Source organism: Eufriesea mexicana, unplaced genomic scaffold (genome assembly GCF_001483705.2).
Source record: "Eufriesea mexicana isolate 0111107269 unplaced genomic scaffold, ASM148370v2 scaffold124, whole genome shotgun sequence".
NCBI classification, from domain to species: Eukaryota; Metazoa; Arthropoda; class Insecta; order Hymenoptera; family Apidae; genus Eufriesea; species Eufriesea mexicana.
Genome location: NW_016908357.1, coordinates 1,097,345 through 1,115,148, shown reverse-complemented (window position 1 = coordinate 1,115,148; position 17,804 = coordinate 1,097,345). Strand labels below are relative to the sequence as shown.

Sequence of the window (17,804 nt, the reverse complement as noted above, 5' to 3'; positions counted from 1 at the left end):
TTTTCCTTTTTCTCTTCCTCTATTTATCGCGACAATAAGAGCACCGGTCTGCGTGTCGCCGAGGAAACGTATATAACGCGGAGTAGAGCGCGCGATTGAAACGAATCGATGGTGAATGGTCGGTTCTGTGTCCGTGGGATTCCATTACTTCGATCCAGTCGTTGCTAAATATTATCATTACGCGCATATCTCGAGAGGCGATCTAGTGGTATCTAGAACCGGTAGTATTTTTTATAGACGTTTTGCGCACAACACAAAACTATGTTACCTCGTTACCCGGTGAAACGCATGCCGTGTTTACCGTGAATATCTCGTAACTCTTCCGTTTCCTGGAAATCACCCGTTCCCGTGAAATCAGAGGTAAACCATCAGGATGAAGAATTGAAAAGTTGAAAAGTTTCGCGGACATCTCCATAGCTGCGAATCCACTAGCGTTAGTATATTCTCCCGTTCCCTCGACAGGGGGTCAGGCGTCGAAAGAACGGCAGAAATTTCAAAGTCGGGATTAATCGACGAAGTAAAAGTACACCGGTCGCAGAGGTGTAACTGAACGGAGAATTCCTGGCTAATTATTTCGAGCAGTGACTCGGAGCAGCGAGCTCAGACGGGTAAGCCTTGGGCTCCCGAAGGATCCAGGACAGCTGAAGTTTGCAACTTGACCAAGAGACTGCATTCCGTTCGTTGCGACAGAATCAACCATGCAATTCACCTACATTCTCACGGGATCCCTATCCGATGCTCTCACGTTAGCAAGGTTATGGTGTTCGCGGACACCGTTACTCGTTCGCAGCATGCGAGCCACGTTTATAATTATTATTTATACGACGTTGCGATCCAAATAGGAAACGAAAGTCTCGGTAACACGTACGCTGTAACAGGTTCCCCGATCGAACCCGTAGGATAAAATATAAACGGCCATCATCGCGCTACGTAGACGTTGTAATCGATCAATTAACAGCTCGTGGAACGATAAATCGACGAAAGGGCAAAACGAAATATCGCCGTGATTTAAATTGCAAACGCGATCCAACGTTTCACGAATGGTTCCATGAAACTCGGTTAAAAATGGACGAAACTGGTTATTTCGCGGCGACTATGGTTCTAGACTCGAAGCATTCCTTGGATACTAACTTGGCTGCGACTAACACCGTAATCTGGACGATAATAACGCATCGTACCGTGCAACAATAGCCCACGGTTTCTTTGGTGGAAGGAGGACAGTTAAATTAGCGCTTGGCTTTGTCGAAACGAGGATAACCGTACCTCGAACGATGCTTTTTACCCGTTTCTTCCCTAGAAGCCATCGATTTGATCCGAAAAAGAATTCGTTTCATTCGTCAACGCGTTTTTGCACCGGTTCCGCAGAAATCAAACAGGGAGCATCGAGAGCATGATGCTCGACGAGTAGAACGAAGCAGCGGTTAGCTTAATTGCGATTACGAACGGGCAACTGTTTGAAAATCGTGTCGCTTCGTATACAGTTCCTAACGAGCAATTAGCGATAGATCGTCTATTCGAGGTTACCGCGATTGCACAGGAAGCGAAAACATTATTCGCCGTGGAATTTCGCGATTGCGCAGATATCCTGGCTACATCTTTGCAATCCTTCCTCCGACTCGTTCCGGTATAATCGAAAAGTGAAGTTGCGCCTCTTATCCGATGTTTCTCTGAATAATTAATGGAATAATTAATGGAATAATTAACGAAATAATTAATGGATGGTCTGACGACGAGTGACGGTGAAGTTTCGCGATGTACGGAAGAATAGAGGACGCGAGCCATCGATCGCTTCGAGTCCTAATCCGACCTTTAACGAAACGAACCAGGCCCCGTTAGATCGTTGTTCTTATTATCCCGTTAACAACAGGAACTGTCTGGTACCTGAAGTATTCCTCGAAACAGTCGGTCAAAGACGGTGAAAGGTCTGAAAAGAAGGAAAAAGTGCGGTGGAAAATGATACTATAATATGCACACTTTCTATGAGACAAAGCCGAACGTGTCGTTCGCGGGCTGTTGCTTTCGACAAGATCGGAACACGTGGCCGAGCCACGGATCCGAGTGGTACCCGATCGAAACGATTAATTATCTCGGTCAGTATTCCAGGTTTCCGCGCGATATTCAGGACACCGATCGTTACTATCGAGCCACGATGATCTGTACGAACCGGCCGACGATTGTAGTTTCACTTAAATTGCTTCGCGCGTCGTTGATTTGTTGCATAGAAATCTGGCATTGTTCCTGTCCCGTCTACCGCGGAATTTCTATGCGCCTTGCAACTGCGCCAAACTCGGCCGCAAGAGGACGCGTACGCGTGCAAACGACACGCGGTAAAAGCGATATTAACGCTGGAAAGTCGTGGATGAACGACTTTGACGAGCTTGATCTCGGTCGGCAGGGAAAATGGCAAAACTGGCTGGATCACGCGATAAACCGTGTAATCCGCGGGAGATTAAACGACAACTGGCGCGATATCGCGTAACTGATTGTTGCCAAAAACGATACTCGCCGGTTGGACGATGTCGATGAACTTTTTTCCGGCTTGTTGAACGAAAGACGAAAAATGCGACGCGAGCGAAGGAGAATGTCAGAGGACGCAGGAAGAAGGAGGAAAGAGATAGTAGTAATTTCATACGCGTCACGTCCACGGTTGGTCAAACCACTCGATACCGGCCTCGAGAATGTCAACCGTTCGAGTACCGTTTTCCTTCCCGATCGACCGTGGATCTTCTTGACTTTTTGCCACTCTCGATCGCGACCCTTCCATGGCTATCGACAACGCCACGTTTCTTGCCATCGCCCAGGTGATTTAAGTAAATGCCTGATTGATCTAACGTCTAAGGAAACGTAGAATTACACCGGGTACCCTTTCGTTCGATCGTTGCTCTCGAAACGTGTTCCAAACACGTTCTTAATGAGAACCTGCTACAAAAATGAGGGAATAACACCGTGGAGAATCATTCGAGAGTACCGTTCGTAGCGAAATTATTTCATCTTCGTTGAATCGACGCGTTTCTCACACGACCGACAGAGTTCTCAACGCGCATCAATCCCGATATAATTATCCGCTTTCTTCTAGGACAATCCTTATTATTTATCCGTGACTAAACGGGGGTATGGGCTCGTTACGCGCGAGCGTGATTTATTTCTGCATGACACGGTGACGTTCAGCGGTTGCTTAATTGCGCACAGGTGTCTCGGCCATCCAAAACGACCAAACGTCTTCTCGTTCCTCCCAAGAAGACATAATTCTCAGTGCCAGCGGGTATACGGGGCCGGGAAGAACGTCCAGCGTGTTTCACCGCGAGGATTCGCCGACTTTCCAAAGAACTGTTCCAGCCTTCCAGCTGGAAAGCTCGAAAAGCGTGAGTCATTACGACAGAGACGACGTGAGATTCGAAAGCACGAACGCCAGGCACGAGGAACCCATCGACGAGTTCACCTCGTCGAAACACGTGGATCACATCGATGGGAACAACATCGAGGTTAAACCCGGTGAATATTATTAGTAAGTCGATCGAACGTTCTATAAGAATCGAAAAGATACCCGGATTAAAAGATGGACGGATAAACGAGAGAATCTCTTTCCCACCGTTAACAGTATCTCCCCAACAACCAGTGAATCTATGTCGGGGGAAGGACAAGGGGCTCCGCAGGAAGCAAAACTCTTGTCGGAGCCCCATCAAATAGCTGGACTGTCGAACCAACAGGCACAGTATTTGCAAGCAATGGAGCAACAAAGACGGGCTCGTCAAGAAGTCCCGAGGATCTATAGCGAACACGCTCCGCCGCCTATTCTGCAAACCGTCTCTCCAGGTCGACAAGCGAATCCTGACATACAGGACATCATCACGGGTATCGTCAAATTGTTGAACGGCAACGTGAACGTTGCCGCCAACACGATGAGACCTTTGAGACCGATCCAAGCTACTAGGTAAAGTGACACACCAATTGCGCAGGATCGCGATGTCTACGATTCATTCGAGGCTACGTAATCCTCTTTTTCCAGGATTAATAACCGAGGACCGCCGAGAATATCCGATGTTCCACCGTTACCACCCGATTTCGACACCCCTGGAATGAACCCACCTCCTCCACCTGACCATCCTTATCCCTTCGAGAAACCGCCAGCACCGGATAGACCGTTGGTTAACCAACTACCACCCGAAAGGCCCATCAGACCTTTCGTGAATGGAGTCCCATTGCCGGAACAGATCGTTCCACCGGGAAATCGGCCATGGACTTGGAATCTTTCTGGTAATTCCGTTGAAATAAAATTCGCGTGTAAATTTTAGGCTCTCCTTATTCTAATCGTTCGTCATCCTCGATTCCGAATTCCGAATTCAGCAAACAGACGGCCAATTCCTCCGTACAAACCGCTGCCCCCGTCCTCGGATTCCACTTTCAACCGGGAGAAGGAACAAGACGACAAGAACTCGGATAAACCCCAGACCGATCAGAAAGCCGAACACCCAGCGCAGCCAGAATCCTCCACGAAGAAGGAGGAAGCGGAGCCGAGCGAAACTCCAAACGTTTCGGAGAACGTAACCAAGAGTCACGAGAACGATAATCAGAAAGATAAGATCGATTCGAAGTCCACGGAAAAACCCGTTAACGAGAACCCGACAAACACTGCCGAACCCGAGAACACGGCTAAGAAGGAAAATAAGTACCCAGCTAAGGGAAATACGTCGACACCCGCGGTGGAGCCTAGCAGCGCCAACAAACCGAATGTCACGAAGGAAGAGGATTCGCCTAAACCTGTGCTACCATTGGAGGTTCTGATCAAGCCTACGAAAACTTTGAAAACGAACGACTCTCAAGCAATTGCCTCTAGCACGAACACCGAGAAATTAGGCAACAAAGCGAATGTTCCCAAGACGCCGACCAAGTCCACGTCGACGTCGAATATCGAGAGCAACTCGTCGGGTCAGGTGATCGAACCGATAACGACCAAACCGATCGCTCAAACAGGCGTGGTTCCCACGAAGAACGATCCGAATAGCACTACGAATGTGTCGAACACAGTGATTCTGGAAGCGAGCAAATCGTCCGAGCTGGAGAACGCGAGTGCATCGAGCACCTCGACTCCAACGGAGAATTTACCAACGACTTTCACGAAGATATCATCGAGCACGGAGAAAAGCATAATCCATAACGCTGCCTCGAACACGTTCTCGAAGAATTCAGGTAGGACATTCGCTCGGATGCGCGTCTGGTGAAACTTTTTCATTCGATAAGATAATATCGCATTCGGTCTATAATGAATTCCTCACGCGGCTCCGGCGAGCAAGTATGCTTAATTAATTTCCTTTGTAAAGGCCGATAGGCTGCCATGCTCGATTAACTTCCTTTGTAGCCCCCACGGATCGCTATGCTTACCGACCCCGACCTGGGATTGTCCTTGACGATACCTTGGATTACACGGGAACTCAAGGGCTAGCTACTCAACGACCTTACGCACCACCGAGACATCCACCTCTCGGTGATATTTTTGATGTCACGGTCTCGGCTATTCAAGGTCCAGGTGGCGGAGGCTCAGGTAAACACTGCTCGCGTCTTTAATTATCGCGCAACTTTCACTAGTAATTATACTTTTCGCGACCTTCGATCAGCAGAAGGCGTTAGAGTGCCGGTAAATGGAGTAAACGCGGACGTGATCCTGACTTCCGCCGTGGAGGGGCAAGGATTCGTCAGCATTGACGGGAAAAGAACGTACTTGAACCTGTTCGAAAATTCGGATCGAACCTCGACGCACGTGCAACCGCAACCTCAACCGACCAGGACCCAACAGCCAGCCATAGTTGGCACGGGGTTGGTACCCGAAATAACGTAAGCTCGATGGGTTAATTGCAATTTGCCTCTTGCAGATTCGCAGTTGCTCAGCCGGATCCGCCAACGGCGACTCCGAGACCAGCTGGTACTATTCGAAGACCGACGTTTCACAGAAGGCCGACCCAACCTCCGGTGAGAATCGACACTTGCATCGTGGGCGACACGAGTACTTGTGATATTAGTCAACACGAGGCTTGTGCCACTGTTCAAGGGGTATCTGCGTGTCATTGTAAGCCAGGGTATGCTAGGTTGCAGCATTCCTTGCCATGCAAAAGTTCGTAGTTGCTTGGATACACTAATCGTCTCGCTGATTTAAACCGGTCAAGCTAAACTGTGCGTCTTTCTGCCGTTAGAAATTATCAGCATCGTAGTATCGATCAGGGTGGACAAGATTTATGACAGGAAAGTCGTCTGGGATCATGGGTTCACCGACAAAGATTCCGAGCCGTATCAAACGCTGGCCTACGAGGCAAATCGAGCTGTCAGTCCATTTAATTTCGAATTATATCACTGGTGTAGAAGCGAGAATCTAGGTATTAAACGACTGTGTCTTTCCTCGTTATCTAGATCGAGTCTGCCATGTCGATGACACCGTTTTCGGACGAGTATATGGGATCCTTCATAAATAGAGTGTACCAGGGAGATGTGAGCCAAGGACAAGGGGGTGTCTTTGTGAATGCAACCTTGAAACTCACTTACGAACCGAGGACAATCAGACCAAGTTTAGCAGGCGAGCTGCAGAGACATCTGCTGGGTGTTATTCACAGAAGGAGCAATAATATTGGGAATAGCGCCCTTTACGTCGACAGCCCGCCTGGATCTATATCAAATTTGCAAGGTCAACATAGAGAGCATGATTTTCGCAGCTACGTCGATTTTGTCAAGAAAAAGAAAAAAAAAAAAGGAAAAAGATTTATTCGAATTTTAATTTCTCTAGATTTGGACGAGTGTGCATCGTCGGAACTGAACGACTGTCACTCTTCGGCGACCTGCTCGAACAACTGGGGTGGATTCACTTGTACGTGTAACCCTGGACTGAAAGATCCTCACAAGGACGACCCCAACGAATCCGGTAGGACTTGCATCTCGTGTCCTTCGAGTTACTGCAATAATCGAGGGTCGTGCTCTTACCAGGGCGATCACATGCAATGCACGTAAGTAATCAGAATATCTAGTAGCGAAATGTATATTTCCTCTAACCAATCTCTCGTCTCAAAGGTGCACTGGTAATTATTATGGTGCTCAATGCGAAGTCGATGGAGAGGTCTTGGGAGTAGCGATAGGGGCGTCTGTAGCAGCTTTAATTATCATAGTTTTGACGTTAGTGTGCCTGGTTATGTGGAGGTAAACGTGTTATTTCTCGCTATAATCCTTTCGCCTGGCGAACGAAAACTGACGAGTACTTTTCGCGAAACAGCCGAAGGTGGTCGCGCGAACAGAAATCGGTTGGCTCCCCGGTGTACGGTTACATCCAGGGTGGCATACCCGGTACCCTTCCAGGAACTCTGGCAAGAGTCGGTTCTGTGGGTACCCTTGCTTCCGTGAAACAAGGACCACCGACCAACTTGCCACCCTACATGTGGGCACACTTTGGCGACCACATGGCGACTGCCAATGTATACGCTGTAAGTAACAACAGACCTCTAATATTTCTTTAGCTTAGACGAAGAGATTAGTCCACCTGCTGGGATTGAGACTGAACTAGGAAACCGAGGAAGCAGGGAAACGAAACGTTGTATTTTTATCTATATTTTGACACGTTTCTCTGGAGGCAAAAGACACGTGAGATCGTTGGTTGGTTTCAGACGGAACCGATGGGTCCAACTCGGCCGAGTTCCGCTGTGTTCGGATATCCACCCATCAGTATCCATGGGACACTGCCACCAGTGCCACTGCCAAGACTCCAAGCTCCTACGAGACCACGACAGAGACACCAACCAGATCCGGACAGCTCGGACTCCGAGCCGCAGGATAAGGACAGGGCTGACCTGATCCCGCAGAATAGTGGTTTCCATGTGCCCAGGCCAAAGTCTAGATCATCCCTGGCAGTGAGTAATCGCTTTTCCGATATGTCGTTTCTCACGCTTCGCTAATTTCGGTATACTCAATCATACTTCTATTTTAGAATCAAAGCGGAATCTACAATGACGTGGAATACGATCAAGGTGATGTCCACCATTTATCGAAAAACAATATTCCGATGTCTACATACAGGCCGTACTATCGAACGTGAAATCCAGGGAAAAGCTAGTTATATTTCGATAAGGACGCTCGTACCGTGAAAAGGAAAAAGGGAAAATAAAGAAGAAAGGAGTTTATCTAGATATTCTAACCGAAGCTCTAACTTGCACTACTTGTTTCGATAAGACGAGAATTTCTCGTTGATAAAACGACGAAAGGAGATAGTGAATTTAATATGCACCTACGTGTACGTTCATACCATTGTCCGCATCGACGTAAGTCACATTCTGCAATTCTTAACTTCTAGTTACTTATCTTTTATTCTATAAATATTTATTGCTCTAGTATTACCCTCGGGATAATGTAATACGACGTGAAAGTTTAAAATAAAGATATCCAGGCTGTCTTTTCTCGAAAGAACCTACGAAACGACGGGTGCATACCGAACGATTAGTATTAAATTAATTGTCCCTTACTATTACTTAACTTAATATTCGTAACACTGTTAGTTATTTATATCACACGATTACAGCGACAGCTATCGACGAAAATGCGATATGATACGCAATGTGATACGCAAATCGCCTTGGATCTTATACAATGGTTGACAGTTGATTTCCCTATTGCGTATCACGCTGCGATTTTCCGAGATACTTAACGCTAAATTGTTGGACAACGCAGCAATACCGCATGTATTATCACTTATGTTACACGAACTTAAAAGACGTATTAATAATTAAGTCTTAAACACGGTAAATTCGTCGCAGTGTGTAAGATTTCCTTACGGAAGAGAGCAGAACGTAAGGGTCGAAGGGCAGTATACGGAATACTCGATAATGCGTGCATCGGGGTGTTAATACGATAACTCAGCATGTAACTTTTGTAATTATACGTTATATATTTTTGCAAATTGAATACAGTATACATTTGAAAATCCATGCGCGTTATCGCTTCTCCTTTCTTTCAATTCTCCGATGCCTAAGGTACAATCTTCAACAGTGTAATCGGACCAAACGTACGCCGGAAATACTGTGCGCATAATGAGCAAAACGTTAAACCTTAAACCTTTGTTATCGGTAACTTTAACAAACACCAAGTATCTCGTTAAAACACGTTGAACAGAGAATAGAAAAATCGATTGTGCTGAAAAAAGTATCGATAAACGCTTAGCGATTATTCGGACGCGCTTGGCGAACGGAAGTTCCATTGTATCGAATAAATGCGTAGAGAGGAAAACAAGTGAAATCAATCGCTGAAGAATTTAACTTCGATTACCATTTGGAAGTATTCGATTTTCTTTTTCTTTCCCTTTTCTTTTCTTTTCTTTCTTTATTTTTCTTTTTCTCTTTGTTTCGATTGTTTCACTGCGACAAACGATGACAATGGCACCTGAATCTCAGGAAGAGGAGAGAGGATCTTGGAGCATGTAATGTTCTGTAAAGAGTGAAAAAGTACACTGATCAAATTTCCAAGCTGAGAGAAACGGAGTGCATCCATTTATTACAACTGATTATAGATTTGAAAGACGAAGTTCGTAAATAGAGACATCTTCTCTCCTTTATATAACTCTTTGTGAACATGCGAATATCGTGATAAAGGATTTCTCATTTCTTTTCTCTTCGAAATCGTATAATACGTATGTGGCGGAGTGACGATATTAAGAGAATATATCGTCAAACGCCGATAAACTGTATAATTCAACGCTTTCGACTAAACTCTGTTATCGGTGTATCGAAATCGATACGATAATTAAATATATCAATATAATAAATATGAAATATCGATAAATATATATATATGTATATGTGAACAATATATATATATATAATAATAATAATAATCATCATCATCATCATCATGATATAATATAATAATTTCTTCTGATATATTTAGCAATATCTTGAACGATAGAGAGATTAGGTCTTTCTTCCTTACTCTTTTTTTTTTCTTTTTTCTCTTTTTCATTTTATATTTTGGTAATCGAAGGTATTATATAGTAAAAAAATCGGTCCCGGATTTTCCACATACGATACACGATGCCGGTATTCGTGTAGAAGCGACGAAACTGTCCGCGTCATTGATCACGCTCGACGTCAGAACAATATATACTCGGTGACTAGATATTTCATAGTCGCAAATACGGCTGCTTACAAGTACGTATGCAAATAGTAACGCGATATACGTGAATTGGAGAAAAACACATGTCGATGATAAAGACAAAGAGATCTAGTGAAAGATTCTGGAAGGCAAAGAGTGGACGAACTCTTAAACTATCAACGGCCACCGTCGGTTCTTCCTCGTCTGTTTCGAAACGAGATTCCTCTTCCCTTGTCTATAGGACGAACCGACAGCCCGTTTGCGTTCGCTTGTCGATCAAATTTTCCATCACAACGTGTCACGCCATGTCAGAGCGAAAGACAATTGGTTCGCTGGAACATCTATCCGGTACAGGGTGTCCCGATGCCAACTAGAGTTATTATCGTCGATAGAATTTACATGCCAATACGATCTTACGTTCCTCGATACTCCTACACGAGGAACCGCGATATAAACGGAGTACTTTGATCGAGAGGCTGCTAAGATACGGGAAGCAACGGAAGTAGCTTATTACATAAACGGATGACGCTCTTTTATGGAAGATCAAAGATTCCAAGATTTTCGTTGTCAAAATTCTTCGCGAAGGATCTACAGAGGACAGGTAGATATATTCGTTGACTCGAAGATAATCTTTCGATGTTGACAATTGGTCGTGTGGAGCATGCGACTCCGCGTATATGTACGTACATTCGAATTTGAATCTCGATTTCCACTGCGGTCGGAAGTTTCATCGAGAAAATTGCGCTTCGACAAGCGAACGCACGGTGATTAAGAATCAGTTTTTAGTACAAACAGTAGACAAGTATAGCGTAGGTATTCAAAGTAGAAAGTGTAAAGTATCACAAGAATTACAATAATCGTAATAATTACATTATCTCGCAAAGATTAAGTTTCTGCCCTCGCTATATCGATTGCACAATGACAATAAGCGCTTTAGTCGCGTCTGTGCATCTGGACGCGCGCTAGTAGATAGGGATTTCTCCTCGGGTACGGAAATCGCCCGTAAATACATCAGTCTTTGACACAATAATTATAACGATAATACCACCGATAGAGCAAAGCCGTGACAAAGATTTACGCATTATGGTAAAACGTACGAAGACGAGAACAGTCATTTTAACCACGACTCAAAACTTGGAATACGGTCGATAGTTAACGTGTAGCACACAACAGAGACGTGGGGTCTCGGCAAGGCTCTGCAAAAAAGGCTTTTAAAAAGAGGGAAACAAACATATCAGCATAGCCTAGAAATACAACAGGCAAATAGTTATCGAGACTATTGGAAAAAGCAGCACAGCACGATCGTTATTCACACGCGATAAGCTAAATCACTCGAATGGAAACTTTGCGTATCGATATAGACAACGCGAGCCATTTTTTTTTTCTACTTTTTCCCATTTTTTTCTACAAATACATTTAACGAGAGGGGGCGCACGTCTTTGCGGGAAGCACCGTTCGCAACCATAGCGCTATCTTTGGCTAACAGTATCGAATATTTCGTCGAATAATCGTTATCCGCAAGGATACAGTGATACCACCGTTGCAAAGATTGCTTCTCCCAAAGACGTAGGCTACCTTGCAGTTTTGATTTCCCGACAGAATGGAAGAATTTCAAAGTTATCACTGGAACCGTAGCGTTCGACAATAATAGTACTGTGCGAAATTAATTAACCAACTAATATTAACCAACGACACTTAAAAAAGAATATTGTGCGTGAAGTAAAGTTATCTTGCAATTGAACTCGATCAGAGGTAGGAAGAAAAGTAAAAAACCAAAGAAAGAGTGCGTCACATTTAAAGAGGGGCTGTGACAAAACGGCATACTGGAAAATCAGGAATGTTCACAGAAACGAATTGATCGGTTCCAATCTAGCTATCAGCGTTCGCAGAAACGTGGCTGCGACTTTGTACGATCAGCAACGTTCAAGCAACGTTTATCATCGAATTTTAACTGAATATTTCAGTTCACAAAGGTACATGCACCTAACCAATTCCCTTAGGCCATACAATTGATTCTTTTTTTTTTTTGATAATTGGAAATCGAAGCAAACAATCGGTATCCTGGCGGAACTTACTTATCAGTTTACTTAAGTCGGTGTCGGTTGCGGATGAGGTGTACGGGGAGCCGTTGGGATCGCGTTCGGCCTATGATATCGGTCGAATAATTGATCTAAAGTCATTACAACACCAAACCCGGTCCCTGGGTCCATGTTAATAAAGGTATCCAAGTTGTCCTTGCACGCTGGAATGTTTGCAAAAAAAAAAAAACAAATGCATGTGTGATAAGAAAAAGAAAGTTTTGCCCAGAGGTGTTATCATGGCGTATGCGTATCCCTTAACCTATTTCGATAAACGTACTTGCTGTTGAGATCGGAGGATAATCCGGCGGTGTCTTGATCCATGTTCCATCCTCGCGCTTCATATGATGCCGATCCGAGGCGAATTCTCGCATGTACACGTTGGCCGGGACCAGTCGGAATCTTCTGTGGTGCTCCGGTTGCAGCACTTCGTCCGATCTAAACGTTTCCATCGCGTATTTCCAGAAATGCGTCGGAAACGGCAACGCGCTATCTAAATCGTATACGACCGCCCTTTCATCGGGTGCGTAGATAAGGATTACGTGGTAGTCCTATGAATACAAACAGACACGTTTTTTTTTTCCCACAGCCAGTTCTATCATAGTACAGGCTTAAAAAGGAGAAATCGTTGTATCTTCGACGTTAATAATAGCTTTCTCTCTTTTTTATTTTTTTTTATTTTTTTTTTTTTTCCAACTGACCCAAACTACGAGCTTATCTTCGTCCTTTCCTGCCCGTTGTCGCCAAAGCGGTACGCTACGCCAGGAGTTGCTCACGAAAGCAACATAGCAATGCTGTAATTCCGATCCGTGTCTGGTCGCTACATCCTGACAGAGCTTCCATACATTTTCCTCGCTGGAATAACACAGTTTGTTCTTGCAGACGAACGTGTTCCAGGAATTAAACACGCGTTTTAGATGTGTGCAAATGTGATGCAACACGGTGCAACACGAACGGCGAATGAGAGAAGGAAGAAAAGAAAACGATGGCTCGAAATGGTCAGTTTCGATCGCGATAAATCGGAACAGGAAGGATGCATAGAAGTGGGAAAAGTGTGTGTTTCCGATGAAGAAATATCGTAAAATGTATGCAAGCAAATGGAAACGTGAACGGTGCATGGGAATATTGTCGAATGTAGATGAGAAATCGCGTGACTCGTAAAATGATTGTATTCGAAGCTTTATGGGGCAGACGACAGAAACGAGGTTGGATACGGTGATTAATACACGGTTGGTTGGCTGCGTGTATGTCATGAAATAAACGTCGCAAATACGTGCGAGCTGAAGCACGGAAAATACACGTTAATGTTGATAGAGTTTCCCGATCTACCTACGATCTACCTACTAGCATGCATGCATTATTAATCGAAGAAACGTGTTAGACTTGTACGTTTCTGCTGATCAAAGATAACAAAGGCATAATCCGTAATTCTAGCAATAATAAGCAGGGCATGAAAACGCGCGGGTTTTTTCGAAGCGGAGCAAACGGTGCATCGTGATTGGTGGATATTTCGTACGTTTCAAAGATGGCGGCGGTATATCGCACTGCCGTCTCTGTACTACTGCAATGTATCGATCCATCGCGGGATATACCGCAATACGACAAGTTTATTTGTTCAAATCAATATTTTCGTTGCTAGATAAATCGAGCAGCTCTCGCTGGAACACTTACCAATAACAACTCGTATACACGCACTCTGATGCTTTCGGAAAAAGCTGCACCAGCGGCTTCGTATGCCCGGTCTCACGAGGCTCCACGGCCATTCTTTGTTTACAAACTCGATCAAACTACACGATTCGACAGATTGATTAAACACCAATTTAGATCATTAGAACGAATGCGATTCCTGAGTCGAACTGTACGCGAACATCATACCGATTGATTGGATCAACCCGATCAGATTTATAAAACTCAAAACGAAACCGTACATCCGACCACCCGGGACAGCATTGTTTGACTACCGCTTGTCGCTGCTGCTCTATGTGACTTTCCTACGTTCGACTGGCACCTGGGTCGCTGTAGCAACACGCACGCGCCAACCAATCTATTTGAATCACTAAATTTACACCACGGAATATTAGAAAATATATCATACGGATTGAGATTCGCTGTATATGCTTGTTTCGTGTACACGCACATTTTTCTGAACGACAGTCTCGTAATGTAGTTATACAATTACACGGTTAACCTTAACCTTTCGATTTCTATGTTTACAATTTATACTTGTATTACAACAGGTAATAAAAGTCTTTAATAATTTCTTACGACAGGCTTCTCAACAAGCCACGTTACATCTGTAAAAGAGTATAGATAAAATAAACGATATATTTTTAAAGATGAAAATTTTTGTATTTTTATAATTACTGATAATTACTGAATCTTTACACGCTTTATCGTGTTGCTCGCGTATCACGAGGGTTCGTCGAAAATCGATTAAGTGCAACACGTCTAAAGTTAGTAAAGCTAAGACTGGCCATGAACTTTGAATATCACAGAATATCACGTGCGTCACGATATAAAAGCACGTTAACTTAGGGCACTGAAATTCGTCAAATTTACACCAGTGACCTCGCTAATCAGTTCACTTTGTGACGTAACAAAACTATTTTATTCCATATTCTCACGCAATTTTCAACGGACTATTGTAAAAATGTCGATGAACGCTGCCAGGGCAATTCTAAAACAGGGGAAAAGCGTTCTACTAATATGCGATGTTCAAGAAAGATTCGCTAAAGTCATGTACGAATTTGAGAATGTCACGAAAAACTCGGTAAAATTGGTAAATATTATCGGATGTTGTACATGGTACGATATTTATGCCATTCGACAGAATTTAGATTATTACTACTGTAACAAAATACAGTAGCAACAAAAATTCAAGGTTATGTGATAATGTTTGGTTAAACTACATAGTGCAACTAGATTATATTCTGCATATATTCACAGATAAATGCATTACAACTTTTAAATGTGCCCATGATCGTTTCTGAGCAAAATCCAAAGGCTTTGGGCAAAACAATTCCCCAATTTGATATATCTAAGGCTATGGGACCATTCGAGAAGACTCAATTTAGCATGTGTACTCCTGAAGTATAATCATTATATAATTGTTTTTTTCATAGATAATAATGTTATACTATTTTTTAAGATAATTTTTAAAATAAATTTTAGATCAACAAAGCACTCTCTACTATTTGTTCTGGTCAAAAACCAGATTCAATTATTCTTATTGGATTGGAAACACATGTATGCGTAGAGAATACGGCTATTGACCTAAGACAAAGTGGATATGAAGTACATACTGTAGCAGATTGCTGTACTTCACGTACTCAAGAAGATAGATTACTGGCCTTGGAGGTAAAAATATAACAATATTATATGGAAACAAACAAAACATTATAACTGGATATAGCAATTAACCTATATAATACTTTTCACAGAGGATGAGAGAAATAGGATGTCATATAGCTACTTCAGAGAATATTATTTTTAAATTGCTGGCAGATGCAAAACACAAGGAATTTAAGAATGTTCAAAGTTTGATAAAGACTCCAACACAATGTACAAATCTAGTTCCTCTTGCAAAAATATAAATTACAATAGATAGATATTTACATGTATTATACCTTTGTATCAATAGAAAAAAATATTAAAATGTTATACAAAAATCATAGCCATTTTATTATATTATTGATACTTAATACATCGAGATAGAAAAATATAAGATTCAGCAATAGAAGTAATTAAAATATTAAAGAGGTATACAAAAAAATAATATCTTTCTATTACTATTTTAGTTCTTTCCTGTTGAACCAAATCCTCCATCACCTCTGTCTGTGTTATCTAAATTATTTACTTCCAAAAGTTCAGGATATGTTATGTTTTCACAAATTAATTGGGCTATACGATCTCCTGGTGAGATCTTAAATTCTTCGTTACTGTGATTAAATATTACTACCCCCAGGTTTCCCCTGTATTAAAAGAAATAAATAAATTTCAGTACTCTTGACATAACCATTGTAAAACTATACATTTTACTATCATAGTATTCAAATACATAACTATGTAACATCCAGAAATTTATACACTTTATGTTCATCTGATAACCATCATGTTATTTATATTGTCTAAACACTCACCGATAATCAGCATCAATGACACCAGCACCAACATCAATATGATTTTTATATGCTAGTCCTGAGCGAGGTGCTATTCTTCCATACGTATTATGAGGAACTTCAATTTGCAGATCAGTTTTAATCAATTCTTTGCCATGTGCAGGAACAACATATTCATAGGCACTATTCAAAGAGAAAGATAATATTTATAAGCTGCTGAAGCAACAATGAGAGGTATTTTATCATCTCTTATTGCTGCATGTTTTAAAATATTTTCTATAAACAGGGTTTTATAAAAATATTTTATTCACACTGAAGCAACATCATTCAGAGAACACTTTGAGCTTCAAACTCATAATTTTTGTACAAAGAGAATCACAAATATTTTATCCATTATACGTGTATATACAACACGTTTATATTCGCAAAATAACTACAAATAGAAAACTTTTTTTTTTATTTTTATCGATTTAAATGAAAATAAGTAGCAAGCGGCATTTATCACCGACAACAGAAACAGAAAACTTGAAGTAATATTCAGTGTTAAGCGTATTTTTCGAAAAATATGAAACGGCGTTTAAAGGTTTCATACTAATAATTGTTGCTTTGATGTAGATACAACTTTGTTTTGAAATAACAGTATTATGGAACAAATAAGAAACTGGTTCATTATCTACAACTTTTAAAAACATACCTTTTTAAATCGTATCCAGCAGCATATTTCGAACCTTTTGATGGTGCATGTGCTTTATCTGTTAATTTTGCAAATTTTAATACTGCATTTATGTTTATTGATGACATGTTGAAATTAAATAACTTTTTAACACTATTGACCGAAAGAACACGATGAGAATGACCGTTAACGGATTTGGCGCACTTTTATTACCACGAAACCATATACGAGGTATAAAATAGACTAACCATCATATGTATTTTTTCGACACGTAGATTCCATAGAGTTTACGTACTATTTCCATATTATCGACAACATTAAAGAATTATTTACCGAAATATTTATTATTTTTGTACCCTATCTTTAAAACTAATTATTTTATCAATGATGACATAAAACGATTTAAAAATGTGATTAAATCATAAAATTTGCAATTTATATTTATTCAAAATTAGTAATAAATTGATACTCTTATATGCTTTCTGTCTTGACATTTTTATTCGGAAAAAATTATTATTCATTGTACTTTTCTTTTTTCAAATTCAATTTTTCAATGGAATGCGCCGGTGCAATGTTTAAAAATCAATACATGTTGTGAATATATGTATAGTTAATAATATGAGTAACATAAAATTCATTCCAGTTATTGGAACCAAAATAATGCTAATGACTACTGAAATTAAGAAAAAAAAGTAATAAATAAAAATACAAATAGGCGATGAATTTCTTAACCTTTAAATAGTAATAGTAGTTTACTAGATGGCGTTAACGTGACACCTGTTCCAACAGTCGGATACTACATATCTGTTTCCAAAATTTATTGAA

General features: G+C 41.8%; 4 protein-coding genes across 4 annotated transcripts in view; 2 read left to right on the top strand and 2 right to left on the bottom strand.

The window, feature by feature from the left end:
• Positions 1 to 8,140, top strand: part of pwn (calcium-binding EGF-like domain-containing protein pawn) — a 10,825-nt gene extending 2,685 nt beyond the window's left edge. Inside the window, exons 2-15 of the mRNA XM_017911307.1 lie at positions 3,190 to 3,505; positions 3,599 to 3,931; positions 4,007 to 4,254; positions 4,345 to 5,187; positions 5,357 to 5,539; positions 5,613 to 5,811; positions 5,868 to 6,106; positions 6,186 to 6,313; positions 6,400 to 6,670; positions 6,770 to 6,986; positions 7,051 to 7,176; positions 7,250 to 7,457; positions 7,638 to 7,880; positions 7,958 to 8,140. Coding sequence (XP_017766796.1) covers positions 3,190 to 3,505; positions 3,599 to 3,931; positions 4,007 to 4,254; positions 4,345 to 5,187; positions 5,357 to 5,539; positions 5,613 to 5,811; positions 5,868 to 6,106; positions 6,186 to 6,313; positions 6,400 to 6,670; positions 6,770 to 6,986; positions 7,051 to 7,176; positions 7,250 to 7,457; positions 7,638 to 7,880; positions 7,958 to 8,065 — 3,662 coding nt within the window. The 3' untranslated portion in view covers positions 8,066 to 8,140. The remainder of the gene's footprint in view (positions 1 to 3,189; positions 3,506 to 3,598; positions 3,932 to 4,006; positions 4,255 to 4,344; positions 5,188 to 5,356; positions 5,540 to 5,612; positions 5,812 to 5,867; positions 6,107 to 6,185; positions 6,314 to 6,399; positions 6,671 to 6,769; positions 6,987 to 7,050; positions 7,177 to 7,249; positions 7,458 to 7,637; positions 7,881 to 7,957) is intronic.
• The window catches only part of LOC108555394 (cyclin-dependent kinase 4), a 29,712-nt gene extending 15,790 nt beyond the window's left edge, over positions 1 to 13,922 (bottom strand). The window contains exon 1 of the mRNA XM_017911021.1: positions 13,860 to 13,922. The gene's annotated coding sequence lies outside the window, so the exon portion shown is untranslated. The remainder of the gene's footprint in view (positions 1 to 13,859) is intronic.
• Positions 10,641 to 17,122, bottom strand: LOC108555575 (protein N-terminal glutamine amidohydrolase). Its single transcript, XM_017911309.1, has 5 exons — positions 17,001 to 17,122; positions 16,328 to 16,489; positions 12,890 to 13,043; positions 12,469 to 12,739; positions 10,641 to 12,352 (listed from the first exon to the last, which is right to left on the bottom strand). The coding sequence occupies exons 1-5, from the start codon at positions 17,105 to 17,107 to the stop codon at positions 12,198 to 12,200; spliced, it is 849 nt and encodes a 282-aa protein (XP_017766798.1). The 5' UTR covers positions 17,108 to 17,122; the 3' UTR covers positions 10,641 to 12,197.
• On the top strand, positions 14,610 to 15,781 carry LOC108555574 (isochorismatase domain-containing protein 2). Its single transcript, XM_017911308.1, has 4 exons — positions 14,610 to 14,967; positions 15,135 to 15,278; positions 15,360 to 15,545; positions 15,629 to 15,781. Exons 1-4 carry the CDS (start codon positions 14,839 to 14,841, stop codon positions 15,779 to 15,781), a joined length of 612 nt encoding a protein of 203 aa, XP_017766797.1. The 5' UTR covers positions 14,610 to 14,838.
• Positions 17,123 to 17,804: the final 682 nt, after the last annotated feature.

Excerpts from the sequence above, each read along its gene's own strand:
- LOC108555574 (XM_017911308.1), top strand. The coding sequence starts at position 14,839 with ATGTCGATGAACGCTGCCAGGGCAATTCTAAAACAGGGGAAAAGCGTT. Across the intron at positions 14,968-15,134 it reads CGAAAAACTCGGTAAAATTG|ATAAATGCATTACAACTTTT; the intron begins GTAAATATTATC and ends ATATATTCACAG. Across the intron at positions 15,279-15,359 it reads TTAGCATGTGTACTCCTGAA|ATCAACAAAGCACTCTCTAC; the intron begins GTATAATCATTA and ends AATAAATTTTAG.
- LOC108555575 (XM_017911309.1), bottom strand. The coding sequence starts at position 17,107 with ATGTCATCAATAAACATAAATGCAGTATTAAAATTTGCAAAATTAACA. Across the intron at positions 12,740-12,889 it reads AAGATAAGCTCGTAGTTTGG|GACTACCACGTAATCCTTAT; the intron begins GTCAGTTGGAAA and ends TTGTATTCATAG. Across the intron at positions 12,353-12,468 it reads TCCTCCGATCTCAACAGCAA|CGTGCAAGGACAACTTGGAT; the intron begins GTACGTTTATCG and ends CAAACATTCCAG.